General features: G+C 35.2%; 1 protein-coding gene across 1 annotated transcript; it reads left to right on the forward strand.

Moving 5' to 3' along the window:
- The first annotated feature begins 19,988 nt into the window (after window positions 1-19,988).
- Window positions 19,989-22,744, forward strand: LOC141680354 (uncharacterized). Its single transcript, XM_074486605.1, has 5 exons — window positions 19,989-21,408; window positions 21,488-21,864; window positions 22,166-22,353; window positions 22,440-22,545; window positions 22,640-22,744. Exons 1-5 carry the CDS (start codon window positions 19,989-19,991, stop codon window positions 22,742-22,744), a joined length of 2,196 nt encoding a protein of 731 aa, XP_074342706.1.
- The last annotated feature ends 1,908 nt before the right edge of the window (window positions 22,745-24,652 follow it).

Below are 24,652 nucleotides of genomic sequence, written 5' to 3' on the forward strand. Positions count from 1 at the left end.
TAACATAGGCTTAATGACAAAGAAGCAGCTTAAGCATAAGCTGAAAGAGATTAGGAATGTCAACAAGGTAAAGAAAGCTAGGAAAAATAGGAATGGAAAGGAAGGTGTGAACAAAAGCAATAATTATATGCCTGTTCCTAATGCTCCTAAAAACAAATGCTATAACTGCGGAAACTCTAACCATCTTGCTTCTTTTTGCAAGAAGAATAAAGATATAAACTCTCTACCTCCTAGATCAGGAGTTAAGAGTCAGTCTGTTAGGTTTAAACCACAAAATCCTTGTTTTTTTTGGTAGTTTATGGCATTCCATTTATACTTGTAAGGAATATCATAGTCTGTACTGTGATTATTATCAAATAAAACCTTCTTTGAAGAAAGTTACTTTAATTCCTTTTAGTGTAAAGTCTGATGCAAATTCTGATATAAGTTCTGATAAACAGCATGTTAGCATAAACTCTGAAACTAAATCCGCTGCAAATGCTAACAAACTTAAAAAGGCCAAAGGATCCAAGCAAGTCTGGGTCCTTAAAACTAACCATGAGTGGTCTTTGTGATTGCAGGGCAACAGGAAAGATTTCCTAGTGCTGGACAGTGGATGTTCAGGACATATGACTGGAAATAAATCCCTGCTATCAGACTTTGCGGAGAAAGCTGGCCAAGGAGTTTCTTATGGAGATGGTAATATGGGAAAAACTCTGGGATATGGCAATATAAATCTTGGGAATGTCATCATTGAATCAGTAGCTCTTGTCTCATGACTTAAACACAATCTGCTAAGTGTGAGTCAAATCTGTGACAGAGGTTATCATGTGGATTTCTTTGAAGAACACTGTGAAGTTGTAAGTAATTCTACAGGAAAAGTGGTTCTGAAAGGTTACAGGCATGGTAACATTTATGAAGCCAGACTTTCAACAAGTTCTGATGGTTCTGCAATCTGTCTGTTGAGTAAAGCATCAATTGAAGAAAGCTGGAATTGGCACAAAGGACTCTCTCATTTAAATTTCAACAATATAAATGAGCTTGTAAAGAAAGATCCTGTGAGAGGACTGCCAAAATCAGTATTTGCTCCTGATGGCCTTTGTGATTCATGTCAAAAGGCAAAACAAAGAAAATCTTCATTCAAGAGCAAAACTGTATCCTCAATTCTTGAGCCTTATCACCTACTGCTGGTTGCTAAGGGTTACTCTCAATATGAGGGTATTGATTATGATGAAACATTTGCATTGGTTGTTAGATTGGAAGAAATAAGAATCTTTTTGGCTTATGTTGCTCACAAAAAGTTTAATGTCTTTCAAATGGATGTGAAAAGTGTTTTTCTCAATGGAGAATTGGAAGAAGAGGTATATGTTGAACAACGTCCAGGATTTGAAGACTCAAAATTTCCAAATCATGTCTACAGATTAGACAAAGCACTTTATGGCCTTAAGCAAGCTCCAAGAGCATGGTATGAGACTTTAGCTCAATTTCTTCTGGAAAGTGGATTTCAAAGAGGTACAATTGATAAAACTCTGTTCTACCTCAACCATGGAAAGGACTTACTTTTGGTACAGATATATGTTGATGATATCATATTTGGATCTACTAATGCTAAGCTCTGTGAAAGATTTGCAAAGCTAATACAGTCAAGATATCAAATGAGTATGATGGGAGAACTTAGTTATTTTCTGGGACTTCAAGTCAAGCAAAATGAAGAAGGTACTTTTATCTGTCAATCCAAGTACACCAGAAATTTACTGAAGAAATTTGGAATGCAAGATTGCTCAACTTCATCCACTCCCATGGCCACTACAACCAAGTTAGATAAAGATACTGGTTCATCAGTAGATATTACTAACTACAGAGGTATGATTGGCTCTTTACTCTATTTAACTGCTAGTAGACCTGATATCATGTATGCTACCAGTCTTTGTGCAAGATTTCAGGCTGATCCAAGAGAATCTCATTTAATAATTGTGAAAAGAATTTTCAAGTACCTCAAGGGTACAGCTGATCTAGGATTGTGGTATCCTAAAGAATCATATTTTAAGCTAATAGGTTACTCAGATGCAGATTTTGCAGGATACAAAATAGACAGGAAAAGCACTAGTGGAAGCTGCCAATTTCTTGGAGGCAGATTGGTTTCTTGGTTTAGCAAGAAATAGAAATCAATTTCCACATCAACTGCAGAAGCAGAATATATTGTTGCAGGAAGCTGTTGTGCACAGATTCTTTGGATGAAGAATCAGTTACTGGATTATGGGTTAGAATGTTCTAAAATACCTATTTACTGTGATAATCATAGTGCTATTGCTATGATAGGTAATCCAGTTCAACACTCAATGACAAAGCACATCAACATTAGGTACCATTTTATAAGGGAACATGTAATGTAAGGTACAGTGGAATTGCTTTTTGTTCCAACAGATTAACAACTAGCAGATATCTTCACAAAACCACTATATGAAGCTAATTTTACAAGACTGGTAAATGAACTTGGAATGGTTTCAGGTTCTTTCTCTAAATCTGCTTAGTTTTTGTTCTCATGCATCAGACTTTATGATCAGTATTTACAGATTATCTTATCTTCATGTAATCTGTACTTAAATTGAAATATATTAAATGCAGATTATTATCTGATGTGGATCTATTTACTCTAATAGTGATTTGAATGTTCTGTGACTATTCAATCCAATGAGGATTACTGTGCTAGATGCTGACCTAGTAGTCTTTAACATACTAGAAATCCCATGTTTGAATTAGTTATTTATGTGGAAACTCATTAATACAAGCAAATTCTGATTTGAGCTTAGTCAAATTTACTTTATGTATCTTATTACTAAGTCACAAACTAAATTCTTGCTTCTTATCTGTCAAATTCTGATGTCAGTAAATCTTAAGGATGAACTAAATGCTGATAAGCCTCACTTATCAAAAGAAAAGAAAAGAAAAGAAAATTAAAGTCAGGTATTTCTTTGAGATCTAGAGTAAATATGTGGAAGGGAAGACCCAAGTGCATTGCTGGTATTAAGTAATATGCATTAGAAAAGCAAATAAATTTTTCTTGGTGACTTTTCACATTCTCTGATTACTGGAGAAATACTCTGATAATAGCATAAATTCTGATAGCAGTTGTGACTCATTTACACTGAGAAGCCACTGTGAAAAAGAATTTTAAAAGATGCATAAAATGAGCACAAACAGCTGAGGTGGACTCATGCACAAATTTATCCTATAATAGACTTCATTATTAATTATAGATTTTAAGCACTTTTCTTAGTTATGCCTTATTTCTAAGATGTACTGAAGTATATCAGACTTTAATCTGTATATGATATTTTGCTAAATGCACACACTCTCACTCCATATGAATAATGAAAATTACTGTGGTGATTAAGTTGTTCAGATAAACAGTTAAGTGTCATTTGCATAAATTCTGAGGACAAGTTCTGATGGAAGTTCTGATGATTAAACTCTGAAGAAACAAGCCAGTATTTGTATGAAGAATCACAGAAATAGACATTCACTTTTTGAGTACAGAAGCCATGTTCTGATGACTGTTAAAATATGATAATAGTCAAGTTCTGATATTAAATCCTGATGGAAACTCTGATGCTTACGTGGTATTATCTTTTACTTGACTTATTTGTGGTAAATACTGAAACGATTATATTTAATCAGAATATAATTAGGTGAGATAAAATCAGTCATAATCATTTGGGTTAGTGGTAAACATGTTTGTCTTGAAAAACTGCATGTGCACTTTAATTATTGCTTATTTCTTGTGCCCACTAACTCTGCTTTAACTATTTACTGGCTGACATGTGTATAAGTGTTAGTTTTACTTCTAAAAAGGTCTGTTGAGTGGAGAGATTATATACATGGGAGTTAAAAGATTTTCTAATCTTTTACCTACTTTTCTATTCTTAATCTCTCTTATTTTCTCTCTCTCTCTCTCTGATATTCTCTGAAGCTTTTTCATACAGGACTTTTATCAAACACCTTGTGCAAAATATATTTTCTCACTTATTTCTTATAGAAATGGCACCAAAAGATGTTATTTTCAATGGAGCGAAGTTTGTCCCCAACAATTACTTGGCTATTCTTAGCAAGAGTGAAGCCCCATCAGATCTTCATTTCGTTCAGGACTTTCTCGCTAACTCTGAGATCGGTTATGCACTCACCCAACCAGACACATTCTCAGGAACTCAAGTGTTGGAGTTCCGGAGGTCAGGCGTGTATGATGATGGTGGTGCCAATGGGTCCCCAAGTATTATATTTACAACAGGGGAGGATGCCCATGTGGTGACCTTAGCCACAGTTCGACAAGCACTCCATCTGCCAGAAAACTGCACATATTCAACAGTTGAAGAGCCAGTTCTTCAACGACTAATGGCCAATCTGGGCTATGAAAAGACTCTGGCGAAGCTGGGACAGTTGAAGAGACCTCACATAAGGAGGGAATGGAGTTTCTTCTTCGACTGCATCACCAGGACTTTTGCAAATAAGTGTTCAAATGTTGATGCAATCCCAATTCTTAGTCAACAAATCGGGTATGCTCTCATAAATCAAACTCATTTTGATTATCCAAATGTTGTTTTAGGCTTTATTGGGGATAGGATGACAGAAGATAGAAACACTGTACATTTTGCTAGATTCTATCAACTTATTTATAGTTCTTGTTGTTCTGATGCACCCCGATTAGCTAGTGAGTTAATTGAACCATTTAAGCTAGCAAAGAGAGAATTTACTGACTTATTATCTGCTGATAATAAGAAAACTGTTTTGAGACCCCTCCAAATTCCACAATCTGTCAAACAATTTTTGACTAATTCTGTTCCAACCACCTACACTGTCATATATCCTGATGTCCAACCATCCCAACCTCCTTTAGAACCTCCAACCACTACATAACCAACCACTTCTCAACCACTTCTCAACCACAACCACAACCTACCATCAGCACATATTTCAAATCAACACAGTCATCTCAACCTCAACCATTAGCACATACAATCAGACCTTCACCTTCCAGGCCAAAGAGGACAAAGTCTGTTCCTCAACCTCCACAAAAGAGAAGGAAAATGATTCTCAGGGATGAATCTGATAGTGAAGAGGAAGCACAGGTTCATGCATCAGAAACTGTGACAGTTGAAGCTGAGAATGTCACTTCTCAGAAAGAAACTGCAGCTCAAGATTCTGATTCCTTGAAAAGAAAGAGAACTGTAAGTTTTGATGCTGCTAAAGCAACTCCTTCATTGGCAAGGAGATTGAAGAAAATGAGGTCAAAGAGGTATAATGCTAAGCCTACATCTGAGGATACAACTGAAGCTGAGGAAGGGGATCAGGAATTTCTGATCTCATCAGAATCTGTTGTAATTGAAGCTCTGTCATCCCCTACTCAAGCTCAAGATATTGTGCCAACACCTTATGTCTCTCCTATTAAAGCTACAGATGATGCTGAAGAACAAGCTACAAATTCTGAAATAGATATTCACAATCTAAATATACCAAATGTTCTTTATCTGGAAGCTCCACCTACAGCAGCTCAGACATCTCCAACTAATTCTCCAATCTTAAATGCTGATTCTGAGATACCATCTACACCAATTCTGGATCAAGAACCTGAAGATCAGAATTTAGATGAAGATAAAGCAGAAATTCCTATAGCCTCACACACTGTTATGTTATAAGAGGATAATGAGTCTTCATCAAGTTCTGGAGACAGTGTCTCAGTACATACTCCAGCTCCTGTACTTGAAAAGGAAGCATTGGTCAAGAAATTTGTTGAACAAGATGCTCCTGTACCTTGGGATAAAACTCATAGAGGAGTAGAGTGGACCAAGAAGTGGAATGAAACTGATTTCATTCCAAGCTCTAAAGTTCTGATAGAGCACATTGCTAAAGCTGATGAGCTTGTGATAAATTCTGATTTCAAGACACAACTCAAAGTCACAGCTCTGTCTACCAAAAATCTTCAAGGTCTACACTATGCTACTCAAGAAAAGGTTGACAAACTTCTAGAAAGGGATGAAAAGCTGGATATGGAGACCAAGCTTGACAAAAAGAGGTTTATCAGACCTATTTCTGAAAAGATAGAAGCAATTGAGAAAGCTCAAGAGAAGCAACAGGCCCAAATCTCTGAGGTTCTGGCAAAATAAACTTCTCAACAGGCTCAATTGAATGATATTTAATCTTCAGTTGAACTTCTTCTCTCACTCCTACTATCAGATGATGCCAAAAGGGGGAGAAGATAGTTAAGTCCAAATGCTCTAATGATCAATTACTAAGAAGAAAGATGACGAAGCTGATGACCAGGGAAACCCTAACAAGGGTAGAGGTCAAGTTAAAGGAAAAGAGCAGAGTATCAAGGTTTCTTCAAGGAAACTAATTACTGAAGCAAGTAAATCTTCTACTCAAAAGAAGACAAGTTCTGAAGCTGCTCAAACTCAAAATCTGATAGCAAGTACTAAACCTCAATATCTGATATCAAGTTCTGATGAGCAAAGTCTGATGACAAAGCCTGATGTTCTAATACAAGGTGAAAGTCAAGATTCTCAAAAGTTTATACAAACTCTTAAGCTCAAGGGGAAGCAGACTCAGTCTACTACAAGGATCCCAAGATTCAGACACTTGATGAGGAAATTGCTAGAAGAATATTTCTGAAACATAATCCAAGAATGGATTTAGAAAATCTCAAGGAGGAAGAAGCTAGATTTAAAGCTGAAAAGAAAAATCTAAAGCCAAAAGCTTCTGTTGCAAAGAAACCTCCAAGGCCTAAGGTAAAAGGCATTGTGAACAAGGAGAAGTCACATACTGAGGCATCAAAGCCCAAAACAATATCACAATCTGAGATTGATCCCAAAGATAAAGGGAAAGGAAAAGTTGATGAACCAACCAAGCTACTGGAGATGAAAATTCCTCAAATTATGATAAAGCCAGTGTGCAAAATGGTTCAAGTTACTGATGATATTCTTGCTGAAGATGAAGATGTTCAAACTCTGAAAAGAAAGAAGATTTCTGAAGAATCAAAGACAACCTCTGACAAGGCTCAAGTTGTTCAGAGTGAAGAAGTGCAATCTATAACAGAAACAACAAGTTCTGATAAAATCATCAAGATATCAACCTCTGACAGTGCTCAAGTTGATTTAGAAAAAATGGAAGTAGCTGATAAAAAGAAACTTCTGTGAAAAAATGTCAAACCATCAGATCCAAAGAAAAGTCAATTACTGTCTACTTTCATGACTATTGGGTTAAATGTTAGAGAACCAAGAGACAGGGCTGGACTAGGTTCTGATGAAGCTAAGATTAAGACAGGAGTTGAAGTTGCTACTAGAGATCCATTTCTATTGACTGACAGACCGCTTGAAGATGTTACACAGAAACATCTTAGTAAGGTTATCTATGTTCAAGTGGTACTGGATGCTCATGACAAGCACAATATCAAGGAAAATCTGATTCTATTTCTAGAAGATGGAAGGACATATTAGATGTCAGAATCAGATGTGCTGAATAAATCATTGAAAGAACTTCACTTCTTTCATTACCTTTTAGAGGTAAAGTCTGATATTACCAGGAGATGGTCAAACTTCATATTGAAGACCATTAGAGATAAAGCAAGAATTTCCGGTTCAAGAGTTACGGAATTCATTCCTAATATTGTTGAAGATGATGGAAGTGAAGCTCCAATGAAGAAGGATTATGCTAAGCTTGAAATGTTACTGAATGAGAAATGTATGTGCTATAATGAAGATTCTTCTCATCCTAAGGTAATAAGACTGAATGATGGTTTAGAAATAAACCATATCTCTTCTTTAAGGACTGCAATCTATCAGATTGGAAGTCAGAATGAAGAGATGAAGCAAGTCAAGACTACATTCTCTCAAGTCCTGAGGATTAAAGAAGAAAAGCTGATATCAAGCTTTGTTAAGAATCATTATGGATTCAGATTGACTCAGTGAGATTGGTAAAAGCTACAAGGACTGTACATTGTAGTTAGTTATCTAGTTAAACTCTTATTGCAATTGTACTTAAATGTTTTTGACATCATCAAATCTATTAACTTGTATATTTTGCATAATTTTCAAGTTGGGGGAGATTGTTAGATATATTTGAGATATCATGTCTAATATGATTCATGTTTACTTTTCAGATCTTAACAAACAGGACATATCAGGACTTACTGGAATCAGGACTTACTGGAAGTCAGAACTTAATATCAGAACTTAAGGTCATATCAGAACTTAAGTGCGGGAAGACTTTCATATAAGGAAGGAAACTGATTTACAGTAGAAGATCGAGATTTAAACAAAAGAAAATATGCATGGAAAGAGTTAGAAGACTGGTAGACTTGTAGAAGATATCTGATTGATATATTTTAGGAGAAAGAATTATATTTCATATCAATTAGAAGTTATCTTGTAACTGTGTACTATATAAACACAGACTTAGGGTTTACACTATATGTGTTATCATTATCGAGAAGATTATACGTTGTAACCTAGCAGCTCTTAGTAATGTTTGTTCATCACTGAGAGAGAACAATAGTTCTTATTGTAACAGAGTTTATTCAATATACTTAATCTTTGTTATATACTTGTGTTAAATCGATTTAATTGTGAAAACACTGTATTCAACCCCCTTCTACAGTGTTGTGTGACCTAACAAAGTAGACTATCTGGTCACCACAGAAGTGTCGCTACAGAACTTGGTCGCCACAGAAGTGTCGCCACAGAAGAAGGCACAGGGGCTACCCGGTCACCGCAGAGCTTAGTCGCCACAGGAGAGTTATATTCATTGATTCATTTGCAGCAATTCAAGGATTTGTGTGGACACAGAAATGCCACTTGTCCAATTGAATTGATATAAGTCTACACTTTGAAGCAGAATCAAGAAGTTCTGAGTTCTGTGTCGGATTCACCCCGAAAAAAGTGATCCAAAAATGGTACAAGAAACAAAGAGAATACATAGAAGCTCCATGCACTTTGTTTATCCGTTTAACTTCTCACCGGAGTAACGTTATAATGCCCAATTTAACTCTTGTATATTCATAGGGGCTTTATAATCGTTACCCGGTAATTATATCCTTAGATAAACAAAAGTTAGATCATTGTATAAGATTTGATTTGTAAATCTTTGTAGTAGCTAGAAACTTTGTTGTTCTTAGATTGTAGTTGGTTAATTTACTTACCGGAGTATAGCAACACCCTCAAGGATTTATATACGAATATATACTTCCCCGAATATCTTGTATTCCTCATTTTATCGTACCAAGCACTATTCCTCTCAAGAACACGAAACCACTAACCGAGCACTTAATCTATATCCGCTTAAGATTCGAAAGAATTTTTAATTTAGTGATTATCATATTCAACCCCCCCCCTTCTACGATAATTCGGGACCTAACAATTGGTATCAGAGCTGACTGATTGATACACTAATCAGGATCCTTAAATATTTTTTTATTTTATTAATTTGAATTTACATAAATTTATATTATAAATTTGATTTAACAAATTTACTTTATAAATTTAATTTAAATAAGTTTATTTTGTGAACTTAATTTAAATAAATTTATTTTGTAAATTTGAATTAAACAAATTTATCATTTACATTTTTGTAAATAAAAATTAATTAATTTAAATTTATCTCAAGTCCTTTTTTTTGGATTATTAGCTGCCAATTTTGTTTTACTTCGGCAACATGTAAATGGCTTACCAGGAGTTCAATATTTGCCACCAAATTGAATTAATCTGGTTAGGCCTTTACTACCTCCTGTGAGTCACGCGCTGGGAACATGTTGTATAGGTCGTCTCAGTAAAGCACAGGCAGAGTCAATCAACATCGCCATAGAGTTGTTTGTTGAAAATTAACATAAATTTGGTACAGGGTTATTTGTTGCGCCTGGATTGATCTCCATAGAATAAAAAAAGGAGCGGAAGTCGCCACAGGCAGGAGATGAATTAAAAAATAAGGCAGCTTGTTGTAATCTCCGCACAATACAGTCCTGTAGTTGCCATACAAACTAGGAAATAATAGGGTCGCTATAGGAAGGAGTCGCCATATAATTGCTTCTAGTCGCCACAGAAACCTGTAGTCGTCACAGAAACCTGTAGTCGCCACAGAGATATAGAAAGGAAATTCTGAGTCGCCATAGAACACTTAACTAATTGTTGTTACCTTAATTAATTATTTCTGATTTATTTATTTTTTCATAAAATTTAAAATTCTTTAATTTAAATTTTTATAAGATAATAATTTACGTTTTATTTAATTTTTAAGAAAATTCAAAATTCTTGAAAATTAGATTTTACGTAAATTTTTATTTTTGATTAATTTATTTTCTAAGAAAATTAAAAATATTGGAAATTTAAATTTCTCTTAAGTATTAAATGAAAGGTACTCAAGGATTGGTATACTCAGGATTTCTCCGGGCTTTTAAAGTGGATTTTAATCTTTTGAAAAAACGAAGACCATGTGCTATTCAGACGGAAAAATTCCGAATACGGAAGTTGAAGATAATGGTTTTCTTACTCCAATGGAATTGATTTCAAGACCTACAGATGAAAATTATGGAACTTCCTCAAAGGCTTACTCCATAGGATATCACTGGGTTTTCAGACGCAGGAAAGGAATGAAATTTCTACGGGTACAGTTTTTCTCGGAGATTTTAAGACAACTCTATGATTCCATATTATACAATCCAACAGTGATTTGTACCAATGCTATATTTATCCGGAAATCAATGAGAACATACAGGCAGGAATTGTGGAGGTCAGAGAGTATAGCGGGGAAAAGACAAATATCTCAGTTACATGTATTAAAGTTGGAACCTCAGGACAGAATGTAAGAGTTACTGATAGCTGAATCAGAAGAAGCTCAGGTAGAATTACTTGAGGGACTGGATGTTAGGGCAATGTTTTACCTGTCAGGGAAGTTTGGTCGTATCAGATTCACAAGGAGTACATAAGCTATATCCAAGGATTAAGCCTATCTATTCTGAAGCAGAGATTCTTACAGATTCAGTTCAAGAGGTGGTTACAGACTGAGGTTGGGACATAAACAAGATTTGATAGCTACAGGTTTGACAAGCAATATGTGTCAAGTAACTATCAGGATTTTTGCTACAACAGAACAAGAAGCTTGAAAAACAAGGATGAGTAGGGATTCAGTTGAAGAGCTGTGACAAAGGTGGAATATTTTCTTAGGGAAGCAACCAGTCAAAACTTATAGTGCACGGGAAAGAGTTGGGATGGATCAGATGACGAGAATCATGAATATCTTGCTTTCATAGCAATCTCTGAAGATGATCCAACTCACATATCTCAGGTTTCAATTACTTGAACCACTGCAATATTTTGCTCTCAATATTCAATGCATGATAAAATTTTAGTGTTTAAATGTTTAACACCCGCACAAGCATGATAGCATCACACATAGATAATGCTGAACTAGTTCACTAGAATATTTGTCTGGTAACTAGGATTGATGTTTAACTTGTGCATGTTAGGTTAGATTATCTTAAATTTGTGTTTGAATATTTGTTGAACATGATTAATTGCTTTAGTGAGATATATGTTTTCCATCACTTAAGACCTTTGTCTATGCTTAATCTTCTGTATCCTATTACAATGTGATTTATTCATTTGATTTGAATTGTTTGTTAAGATATATTAATTTATAATTGGATTGAGATAACTAGATGAGATTAATCAACAGGATTGGACTAGATAAAATTAGCATGATAAGGTTGTAATTGTTGTTATCTCTGTTTATAGTAAAATCTATAATCCAACTGGACCCAAACTGATAAGTTGGGTACCAAGAACTGTTAATCCATTTGTGAGTGCAGGACATAAAAGGTCAATTGATTCTTATGTATACTTGGTAATTCATACTCAAGGCATATGATCAAAGAAAGAGCCTCACAATCAAATGTGGTTGACAAAAGCTATTCTGTTAGTAATCTTTGGAGATGACAACAAAGGTTTTCATTATGGGACAAGCTATGCAGAAAAGGGATGTCATCATGGACTCAACAATTGCTATCACTGATAACAACCAATCATTGGAGTCATTGATAACAGTTGAAGCAACTTCCTTACTGGAGAATCAAGGCACAAATCCTCTTTTCAGACAGTTCTGCATCAAAGGAAAAACTGTCAACTCAATGAAGGATTAGTGTCTCATCTGAAGTAGGAAGGTTGAGAAGCTTGCTCTTCTTAGAGTAAGGAAAGAAAATGCTTGTGGCTGGACTGGACACTCTGAAAAGGTGAAGTCAGTGGTATCTACCGTAAAGCTTCATCTAACAAAAGTTTAGCTATGGCACTAGAAGCTCTCACCCTTGAACATTAACACAAGGAACACTTTTGTAAAAATGGTTTAGTGAGAGGACCGCCTCATCTAAAATTCAGAAGATGATAAATGTGAGGCATGTCAGAAAGAGGAGTCAAAGACAACATCACATCAAAGCAAAGATATACCTTAGTGATGGTGGTTGACTACTCTTATTAAACAAAGTTGTTCTTCGTGCATTCTCAAGACAGGACATCACATATGGTGATTAATCATATCAGAAGATCAAGCTGGAAGCAACTGTAGAAGAAATGATCTTGTGGACAGATAATGGGACTGAATTCAAGAAGCAGTTCTGATTAATATCTGTAACATCAGGAATATTCTGAGACATATTCAGCACTAGGAACTCTGTGTCAGAATGGAGTGGTACAAAGAAAGAACCAGAACTTGATTAAAGCTATAAGAGAAATATCAAGCTAATCAAGACTTTCTAAATATCAAAGGGCTGAAGCAGTCAATACAGTTTGCAACAGGTAAGATCAAGCCTTGATCTGGATGTATACATGAAGACCACTAATGAGTTAATGGCCAACAGGAGCAAACACTGGATAACCTGAAAGTGTTTGGAGAGAATGTTCTACATGAGCAAACAATGAAATACTTTCAGTTGTTTGATGATCTTGGCATTTACAGCTAAGACTTGCAAGGATATTCTTCATGGCTACTCAGTGGAGTCTACAACCTACAGGGCATTTGTGGTTGATCAATAGAAAGTGATTGAAAGTCTAAGTGCACAATTCAACAACTCCATGCTCCAAGCTGTTAAAGTTGAAATTGACGGTATTGATGATTCATATCCAAGCAGTGGAATGGAAGTGAATCTACACAACTCATTGTTTCAATGAAGCCAGTCAGCAAGGATAAGGATTTTCAGAAAATCCCAGCAACAGCTTAGGGGGAGCAAAAGAAGGATCAACTAGTCAGACACAACACCACATTAAAAATCAGAGGACACTACAAGAACATATCTGCTGCGATAAAGGGTTTGATGTCAATATTATTCCCAAATCTAGTTCTTAAGTGGTCCAGATGGTGGAGTAATGATTAGCAGGGCTACAGAGTATGAATAATTAATTCTCTAGTTTTTTATCTGAAGAAGAAACTAAGAAAGTTACAGAAGCTCTGATAGATCCGGATTGGTTGGGTGATTGCAAAGCAAGATGAACTCAATTAGTCAGCAAGCAGATTGTAGGAAAGCTGGTATCCAAACCAAATGACAACTTTATAACTGGTACTAGGATAACCAGAAGTCAATACTGGATGACAATGGCATTGTTACGAGGGACAAGGCCAAACTGGATGCTAGGTTATTATCAGGAAGCAGTATCTAACCAGATAGCACCAGTTACGAGACTTGAGGATATTACGACATATCAGGAACCTGATGCACATTACACTTGGAATTGGACTCTAGTAGATGTGTATAAATGCACTCCTTGTTGGTGAGTCAAAAGAGGAAGTCAATGCACCACAGTTCATGGACTTTGCAGTTGCAGATCTATTGGACTATGCATATCTCTTCTTCACAATCTCACTTCAGGTTGGTATGAACTAGTATACTACTCAAGCAATCGTCAAGGACATGGTATGACACTCTAACTGAAGTTACAGTTTAATATGAACTAGTAGAGTTTTCATATTAATAATTCTCTTATCACTAGGCACAAACATATTATTTTATATGTGCAGTTTTATAATGATAATGTTATATGTTGGTCTACTAACAAAGACTTGTGCAAGATTATTTGCTAAGTTATTGCAGAGTATGTATGGAGGAGCATGTTGGAAAGGTTATAATTCTTTTTGGAATTACTTCAAGCAAGCCATTAGAATAATTCTTTTAGGAGCTCAAGCAAGCTAAAAGAACAATTCTTTTAGGAGCACAAGTAAACCAAAAGAATGATGGCAATACAAGTAAGTTAAGGATCTTTTGAAGATGCAAAATTTGGAAGATTCTGAACATGCCAAGACTACTTACCAACGGAAACCACTAAAGCTTGATCAGTGCAACTCATGTATAATGATAAGCTATAGAGGTATGACAAGCTCACTATTTTACTCAAATGCTAATAGACAACATGTAATGTTCTCAAGATGCCAAAGTGCAAGGTTCCAAGTGGATCCTAGAGAATCCAATCTTATACCTATTAACAAGATTATTAGATATCTTAAGGGACTACCAACTCTTGGAGTAAAGTACCCTAAAGATAATGTGCTTAACATGTTTGGCTATATAGGTATAGATTACGCAGGTTGTAAGAAAGACAGGAGAAGCATCTCTAAAGCTGTCAACTTAAGTGACAGGAGAAGCATCTCAAAAAGCTGTCAACTTCGTGGACGAAGATTGATTTCTTGTTATGATAAGAAACAACCTCAAATCCAATAACACTGTGGAATACTCTATGACAAGGCACCTTTACACTAGGTATCAATTAATTCGAGAGCATGTCTTTTAGTTAAAGAGTTACTGACAGAAACATTTATTAAATCACTTGATAAAGTTAATTTTTCAAGACTGGTTTGTAAGTGTGGGATATCATTCATTGCATATTAGTTGAAAATCCCATCTGTAAGGAATTCTTCATATAAGTTCACAAGTATTAAATCTTCAATATTTAAAGGACTTGTGAATTTATCAGTAATCAAGTACCTCGTATTAGTGCTACTATTTTGATTATCATGATTATAATGTCATATACATTTGTGGTAGTTAAGTATTATAACATTAAGTTTAAATTCTATTTTAATTGATTTAAATTATGACTGTAGACAATTCCATTCTATATCAGTCTCATAATTTAAATTATATTAAAATAATATGCAGCATAGTTATTTGTATCTTGTACGAATAATTATGATACTTTTAGTATTAGTGATATTATTTAGAATTTTTGTTCTAAGTAATCAATGATTATTTCTAAAATCACTGATATTGAAAGTTGAAGTAATTTCAAAGTTATGTGTATAAAATCTAAGTATTTTATATGCTTAGAAAGTATTTCTAAAATTACTGATTATCCAAAGAGTGATTGCCATGTATATAAGTCATATATCCTATTGGTGCTTACTCACGGATAATTATAAATATTTAAGTGCTAGTATCTAACTCATAGATATTTAGTATTTATTTATTTAATAATTATTTTGGGTAATTTGGATTATGGAAATTGAAGCAATTCAATGATTTTATTTGCTCCATAATTCAAATTAACTTAAAATAAATAAGTAGCATGATTGATTATAACTAAATCTGTCAATAATTGATATCTAGTATATTGATTGTAACTTATGTGTTATAAGTTAATTATGAGATTTTGGTTTTAGTGAAATTAGCAATGTTTATATCTAAAGAATTCACTGAAATCAGAATATGAGTGTAGCATGATTAGTTGTGTGTGATTTCTTGACTCATATCAGTTAATGATATTTAGTTAAGAGTCTAAGTATGAACTAATTGTGAATTATTAGTATTTGTGACATTACTTAGAACTCCTCTAAGTAATCAATGCTTATCTTCAGTTACTTATACTAATATAAAAAGTGTGGAAATTTTTCTTAAGTACAACTATGGTTAAAATATTTGATTGCTTTATTAGAAGTAACCATATGTTGTCAAGTTAAAATAATTTTTATAATTATTTAAAAATTCCTAAACACTTTGATAATAGATGCAATACTCAATGGATCAAAGTATATGGAACTTAGAATATTTTTCTAAGATTGCAAACAAGTCAATGTTGGTTAATGTTGCTCTATTTATTGAACCAATATTGTTTGAAATACTATAATTGTTAGGAGTTAACAATTGTATGATATATGAAATTGAATGATGATATCTTTTTGATAGATAATTGGTATTTAATTCATTGATATCTTATTTTAATATTTAAAATAGGATACAACATAATTATTGGTATCTAAAAGTAATTGACAAATATCAGTCAATGATATGTTGTTAATATTTTGTTGCAGATAATTATGAGATTTTAAGTTCTAGTAAATTTATATGCTTTGCTTTATCTGAAAGATTCACTATAATTTGAAATTAGCAGCATAGTCATTCTTATTAAGATTATTTATCAATAAACAATTTTGTTGATTATAATCTTATTAAGATAGATTATAGAGCTTTTGACATGAATGAGAATTTCTTAGACTTTACCCTAAGTGATCAATGCTTTTACAAAAACTCATTCACATTAAAACACAAAATCTTTCTTTCTCTTCCTAATACTGTTAGGTCATCAGTCTGTATCTTATCAAATCATTTATCTTTTTAGGCATAAAAACAGACTTGTGCACTCGAACAGTTTTAGGAGAAAATCAAACTTATTTTTACATTGGTGATTTCTTATTTCATTAAAATCTTTTTGAAATCACTATTGTACATCATTTCTCTTAAAGATTAAATGCATAATTTTCATTCATTATAGATCTTAAGTGCATTTTATCTCCATATTGCCATATGTTCTGTGATACAGGTTCAGCCTCCAATGGTCTTCTTTCATTTGATAGTCATGAGATTGAAAACCCACAACTTCTATCCCAAACTGTAAAGACAAACACAGAAACAAAACTAACCAACACTCTCTTACCCCTAAAATGAAGTATAAATGAGCGTGAGGGAGAAAGTGCCTTAGTGCATCACATAAGGAAGGTTCTGAAGTCAACCCAGCAGCTTTGTCTCCTATAAAGTTGAAATAATTTCAAAACTGAGACAACTGCTAGCTTTCATATATCTTCTCAAAAAGATGTAATGGCTGAATAGGCACAAAACAGTTACTAGATTCATCCTCTCAACAAGGTGCGTCTATTGAAATTCTCTTGTCGGCCAGGGTATCTGATATAGTGTCACCACCTCAAACATAAACAATTCTTGATGCACAAGGAAAGGTTACACACACAAAAGATGAGTTGATAAAAACAAGAGTTTTGACCATTTTACGGTTAGATTCGATTGTTCAAGGTTCTTTAATGGACCAATTACCTTTACAAGTGTTAGGAGAGGATACTGATCCAATAGCCATATGTCAGTGGTCAGTGTCTACCTCCCCAGGACTAATAAACCTGGATGCATCCGCGGATAGTGGATCTGACATAGGTGCAGATCGGCAACTTGTTGACAATGATTCAGATATTACCTGATGAGTCACAAGGAAATGTCTTCACAGATATTAGAAGGGAACTTTGATCTTTATGCTAAATTCTTTGGATCATTGTTTACCTTCCCAGAGTTCAAATCTGGAACCCTAAAAGGGAAACTAGGAACTTGTAGATTATGACTCAGATTCACCTGACGAGTCTAACAAGGATGGGGATTTGCGAACTCCCATTGCACCACCTATGACCTCCTTAAGGATGGCTAAGGTGATTTTCCTTACAGGTACAGCTGGATTTTGGAGCTATGAGAGGAGTGATACACTTGTGATAATGAGTGTAAACACGAGTGGAGAGAAGAGTGAAACACATGTGAGGTATACAAAATAGGATCACACACTCACAGTGAGGAAGAAAGAGAAACACCATATCCCATTCCCTATTCCTAAATGTGATTCTTGATACTTCAGGTCTCGAATATGTTTATGATTGGAAACTAACTCTTAGGGACCTAACATTTACAGATTGGATTAGAATACTTCGAGATCTAACAATTGGTAACAATTGGTGATCTCACATTTGGGAGGTATAAGGAGTTGGGAAGATTGGTGAACATGATGATCAACAGTGAAGTCATTCTTGCAGCATTTAACGGGACATGGTTGATCAGACTCTGACTTGTTATTTCTTTTCCAACCAAGTAAACTATGAGAACTCCTTCAGACAACAACATACATTCCTTCTCTAAGGGGGAGATAAAAGTATATATAATAGTTTGGAGGATTCCTCAATTAAGGGGGAGAAATAGCATGAAGGGGGGAAAAGGTAAAGCACATGTACACTACACCACACCATTGTTGTTTGTAACTACGGATCCTATTGTACGGGAGAGGTGGTAAACACAAGGTGATTTTCTAGTAATCAGAAGAAGTGGTTTGGTTCATCACTATTCTTTATAAGGGGAGAAGCTGCTTTCCAAAAGGGGAATACCATTAGTTCTTATCTGTGGATCCTATTGTACGGGAGAGGTGGTAAACGAAGGTGATCTCCTTTAAGCAGTTGATTCTTATTGTGGGAGAAGCAAGAGAGATATGCGCTTCTCAACGGGAAATATGGTTGTATAAAAGAAGCTGCTTATGATTATTTCAAGACTGAGAAGTATTATCTGGCAGAGATTTGAAGAATCAAGGAAATGAAGAGGCACTATAAGAAAAAGGTGAATAGACATCATATGTTAGACATCGGTCGAATGTGCCACCGATGTCTAAACTGTTATAGACATCATCCCGCAAAAATGCGATGTCTATGTTGTTAATAGACATCACTTTATTTAGAACCGATGTCTATATTTTGAAAAAAAAATGAACGCGGCAAAGCCCCCTTTCTTTCCCCCCTTAGCCAATTTTCCCCCCTTAACGAATTCACTCTCCCTCTCTTCAGACAAATTAATTAAAAAAATCTAAACTAAAAACTAAAAACTTCTCTCTCTCAAACTCTCTCTCCCTCGTCAATCTCTCTCAAACTCTCAGACCCTCTCCCATCATCGGTTCTCTCCCACCCAAACTCTCTCTCCCTCTCTCTCACTCACCATCTCTCTCGCCATCTCTCTCTCTCTCTCTCTCTCTCTCTCTCTCTCTCTCTCTCTCTCTCTCTCTCTCGTCCGTCTCAACCTCTCTCTAAAATACACAAATTCTCTCTCTCTCTCTCTCTCTCTCTCTCTCTCTCTCTCTCTCTCTCTCTCTCTCTCTCTCTCTCTCTCTCTCTCTCTCTCTCTCTCTCTCTCTCTCTCTCGCTCGCTCTCAAACTCTCACCGGAGTCTCGCCGTTGTTTTGTCGTGGTCTCGGTCGTACTCTCTCCGACCTCTCGCCGCTGCTGCAATCTACTCAACCAAAGCAACTGCGCTCACTCTTTGTACTCTCACATTTGCACTCAAATTAGGTTTATTTCTCCTCCTTTTTTATTTTATAAACTTGAATTAACCTGCATGTTAACCATTAATTTAGAATTTTGAAAACCCAGGATTTGAAAATTATGTGTTTTTTAAATTGAAACCCTAGATTTGAAAATTGAGGGTTTTTTAAATTGAAACCCTAATTTATACTAGGTGGATGTTGCTTTGTAATTATCTTGTGGCTTGTAAATTTTGGTTTTGATTTTACATTTGTTTAATTTTAATAGTTCTTAATTGTATCTCTCTGTTTTGACATCTGTAATTACTTATAGGATAATTGTATTTTAATTGTATCTCCCTGTTTTTCAGTGTTGTTATGTTAGCAATGAATTAGGATAGTGGTACAAAAACATTGATAACAATTTTGTCAATTGTTATCCTAATTTATGTTTGATATTTATGTTTTACTTGTTTTATTTTAAAATTAGATAGTGGTACAAAAACACAATAGGAATATAATAAATAATATTAATCATATAAGTTATAAGACTGAAATTTTAATGATATACTAGGTGATTTTATATAGACAAGTCTTGGATAAAAGCTGATAGGGATTCTTTGCAATATGAGATTGGTGTCGCAAATTTCTTGATATTTGCTGAGGAAAATGCTAAAAACCCAAAAAATACTGTGCCCTTGTGCACGCTGCGTTAACTTCAAAAAAATTATTATCAAGATAATCAGGGGTCATCTTTATGAATCTGGTTTTAGTTTAGGATATTTGGATTGGATTTGGCATGGAGAAGGGGTTTCTAGTAGTACTAAGTCATCAGTTGGTAGTACTTGTCCTGCTAAAAAGCCCACACCCCCTTCAGAAACATATAATGTATGTCAAGCAACATATAATGATGATGAAGATTGGGATAATGAATCTGATGACTTTAAGAGGTATGTTGCTGATGCGGAACAACCTCTTTTTGAGGGAAGCGAGTGCACTAAACTAGAGTCAGTCCTCAAATTACATAATTGGAAGGCTAGGTTTGGAGTTAGTGATAAAGCCTTTACCGATCTTCTTGAATTAGTTGGCTCTTTTCTTCCTAAAGAGCATGTGCTTCCGGGTAGTATGTATGAAGCTAAGAAAACCTTAACTGATTTAGGACTTGAGTATGTCAAAATCCACGCTTGTCCAAATGACTGCGTATTATACAGGGGACCAGCTGCTGAGTCTTTATCTGAGTGTCCCAAATGCCATCTTTCTCGCTGGAAAATTGGGAAAGATGGTAAAGTTAGGGTTAATGTTCCAGCCAAAGTGATGTGGTATTTTCCGATAATCCCTAGATTTAAACGACTGTTTAAATCTGTTGATATTGCTAAATTAATGAGTTGGCATGCGGAGAATCGATCTAAAGATGGAAATATGCGTCATCCATCTGATTCTCCTGCTTGGCGAAATGTAGATTATAGGTGGCCCGAGTTTGGTAGCGAGGCTAGAAATATACGCTTAGGATTAGCGGCCGATGGTATAAATCCACACAACAATGGATTAAACAATCGGTATAGTTTTTGGCCGGTCATGTTAGTAATGTATAATCTTCCTCCATGGTTATGCATGAAGAGGAAGTTTATGATGTTATCGACATTGATTTTTGGCTCGTATGAGCCTGGAAATAACATTGACATATATCTACAACCAATGATCGATGATTTAAAAAAATTATGGGAGGAAGGGGAACCAAATGTGTATGATGCACATAGAAAATCTGTCTTCACTTTAAAGGCAGTTCTGATATGGACACTAAACGACTTCCCGGGATACGGAAATCTGTCAGGCTGCATAAATAAGGGGTATAAGGCTTGTCCAATATGTGGTGATAACACTGTCGCTAGATATTTAAGTCATAGTAGGAAAATGTGTTATCTAGGCCATCGTCGGTATTTAGATGAGCATCATCCTTATAGGAGGCAGCGGATAGCATTTGATGGACAACAGGAACTTGGTTACGCAACTGAGCCACTTAGCGGAGAAGAAGTATTAATGCAACAACAACAACTTGAATTTAGTTTTGGGAAGGGGGAAGGCGAAAAAGGTAGAGTATGCATGGAAAAAGAAATTAATTTTCTTTGAATTGGAATATTGGAAATTTCACCACGTGCGTCATTGTTTAGATGTTATGCACATCGAGAAGAATGTGTGCGATAATATAATTGGGACACTACTTAATATGAAATACAAGACTAAGGACAGTGTTGCCTCTCGTCTTGATATGATTGATATGAGTGTAAGGACGGATTTAGCTTCTGAAATAGGTGAAAAGAGGACATACTTAACTCCTTCCCCTTTTACTTTGTCTAAAAAAGAAAAAAAAACTATGTTGACATCATTGTCCAATATGAAACTTCCATATGGACATGCATCAAATATCAGAAACTGTGTATCACTGATTGATATGAAGTTGTATGGACTAAAGTCGCACGACTGCCATATCCTACTCCAGCAATTACTACCGGTTTGTATTCGTTCCGTGCTTCCAAAAAATGTTAGGGTAAGTATAATAAGATTGTGCTTTTTTCAACTCCTTGTGCAACAAAGTCGTAGATGTGTCAAAATTGGGTAAACTCCAAGCAAATTTGATTTTGACCTTATGCGAGTTGGAAAAAATATTCCCTCCATCCTTTTTCGATGTTATGGTACATCCCACAGTCCATTTAGTAAGGGAATTACGGTTATGCGGACCAGTTTTTTATAGATGGATGTTTCCATTTAAAAGATTTAATAAAATATTAAAGAGCTCTGTCTGAAATCGATTTTATTCGGAAGGTTGTATAGCTGAAGGCTATCTGAAGGAAGAATCAGCCGAGTTTTGTACGGGGTTCCTAAGCGAGAGAAGTAGAACTGCAGGTCTTCAGAAAGATGATGACAAGTTTTCCGGTCCAGTAGGTCGTGTGCCAATGAAGTCTGTTGCCGAAAAAGAACGAGATGAGGCACATCTCGCGGTCCTTCTTAATAATCCTGAAGTGGGACTATACGTTCGGTAAGTAAAATATTTATAAGTATACTTATAAGTGTATTAGTTATTTTTAGTAGGTGGCTCATTCTATGTACTTGCAATATTTTCAGATTGCATAAGGAACACTTGGAAAGAATTTACCAAGGAAAAAAGAAGAGTGTACAATGGCTTTTGGGAGAGCACAATCGACAATTTCCCGATTGGTTTCAACAAAAAGTTAGTTTACATTCTATTTTTATTTTATTACGAATTTATGCAAGTCGTGCATTTAATTGAAATTAACTTTTATGCATCCTTACTTTACTTGTAGGTAAGTATAGAAATGAGAGAAAATTCTGAAGCCGTGTCTGAAACAATTAGATGGTTGGCTGGAAAACCTTCATTCATTGCTGACTTACAAAGGCTATATTGTTGACGGGGTCCGTTACCATATGAAGGAGCGAGATAATTCTAGGGTAGTTCAAAATAGTGGTGTTTCATTAGTTGTTAGGCAGTCCAAGTGTCTAGTGCTAAGGATGTAAATCCTGTAGAGTGTGACTTAACATTCTATGGGATTATACAAGAAATCTGGGAGTTAGATTACCACGCATTCAAGGCCCCTTTATTTTTGTGTACATGGGCAGCCACTGATAGAGGAGTCAAGTCTGATGATCTTGGTTTTACGCTCGTGAACTTCAATCGACCAGGCCACAAACAGGACAAATTTGCCTCTGTTGACCAAGTCAGCCAAGCTTTTATGTCGAGGATCCATGTGATGCGAATTGGTCAGTTGTGTTATCATCAAAAACTCGAGATTATCATGACGTGTACAATGAAGATGTGGAAGAAGAGACCTCCTGGAATCCTCTCCCATTCTGTTATGATATCCCTATGTGTGATCCGACTACTTGTGATGATGATGCAAGTGTAAGCAATAAAAGACAAAATGTAGAGGGTATTTGGGTGAAAAAATCATAGAATTATAATTATTATGACTTGTACTTATTTAATTAGTTGTATTAAAATTAAATTTCAATGAACTCTCTTTTTTGGCTCCCTGATTACACTTTGTAGTTATAATTATTGTATTATATGATAGAATTACGTGTATTTGCACCTTTTTGGCTCCCTGATTATAATGACTTGTACTTGCACTTTGTTTCATTATAATGTTTTGATTTTGCTTTAAGTTTAATGTTATAATTATTTTGCTTTTTCTTTGGGTTTTGTTTGAAGTTATGTTAGAATTCTAGGTATTTTCCATAATAATTAGCCTTAAATTTTGCATAATATTGTGGAATTATAGCATAACTTTGTACTTGTTTTAATTTTAATAGCTTGTCCAGATTTAAGGAAGACGAGATAAATGGCACCGAAAAAGCAAAAGAAATCAGCAAAGGCAGGTTCAGAAAATAAAACAGAAAATGCATCAGAACCCGAGGTTAGAGCATCTGGTACTTGTGATAATCATGAACCCGAGGCATCAGAACCTCAACTGGAGGAGTTCGAGCAACCCGCAGTTACCTCAACTGGTACTGTGGCAAGAAGTTCTGGAGGTACTCGAGGGGTATGCGCAATGCACAAAGTAATTGTGAAAAAAGCGCGTGGGAAAAAATTTAAAGTCACATGTAATCAGTGGGGAATTCCTAACGGGGAAACAAGGGCTCGACTGCAGTCCTATATCGGTATGTTGGTCAGGACTACAATTCCAATTGATATTGCTAATTGGACAAGTGTAGATCCTGAATTAAAATCAAAGATTTGGATAGATATTCAGGTACTCCACAACCCCTTCAATTTTTTTGCACTTGTTCTGTTAATTTCTTAATTTAAAATTGTTATTATTCCTTGTGTTTTTTGCCAGTCAACATTCAAAGTTGGTCCACACTGTGAGGACATTGTCCTAAGGTCTGCGGGCTCTAAATGACAACAATTTAAAACCGATTTGACGAGGAAATTTGTGCTTCCGTTTGTTGGAGACAAGAAGAAACTGAATAAGCCACCTAAGAGATATGCTTTTGTCAGTAAGTCAACATGGAAGAATTTTGTGAAGCAAAGGACTGATCCTAGCTGGACGGTATATTTTATTTTATTGGACTTTTGTAATTCTCCAACTGTTTTTACCTTTCCTGTTAATTTTGCACATCAGTTTATGTAATTCTATAAATTTGTTTGTAGGGAGTTCATGAAGCGCAGAGTGAAAGGGTTTCGCAGAGAAAGTATCACCATCGCTTGTCTAGAAAGGGCTATATTGGTCTAAAGGAAGGCGAAGTAAGAACAAAGTCATTACTGTCTTATTAAAAAAATGCATTTTTAATATTTTGCTGCATATTTTGAACAGATC

This window comes from Apium graveolens, chromosome 8 (assembly GCF_009905375.1).
Source record: "Apium graveolens cultivar Ventura chromosome 8, ASM990537v1, whole genome shotgun sequence".
In the NCBI taxonomy this organism is placed as follows: domain Eukaryota; kingdom Viridiplantae; phylum Streptophyta; class Magnoliopsida; order Apiales; family Apiaceae; genus Apium; species Apium graveolens.

Excerpts from the sequence above, each read along its gene's own strand:
- LOC141680354 (XM_074486605.1), top strand. The coding sequence starts at position 19,989 with ATGCTAAAAACCCAAAAAATACTGTGCCCTTGTGCACGCTGCGTTAAC. Across the intron at positions 21,865-22,165 it reads TGCTTCCAAAAAATGTTAGG|GAAGAATCAGCCGAGTTTTG; the intron begins GTAAGTATAATA and ends GGCTATCTGAAG. Across the intron at positions 22,354-22,439 it reads GAAGTGGGACTATACGTTCG|ATTGCATAAGGAACACTTGG; the intron begins GTAAGTAAAATA and ends CAATATTTTCAG.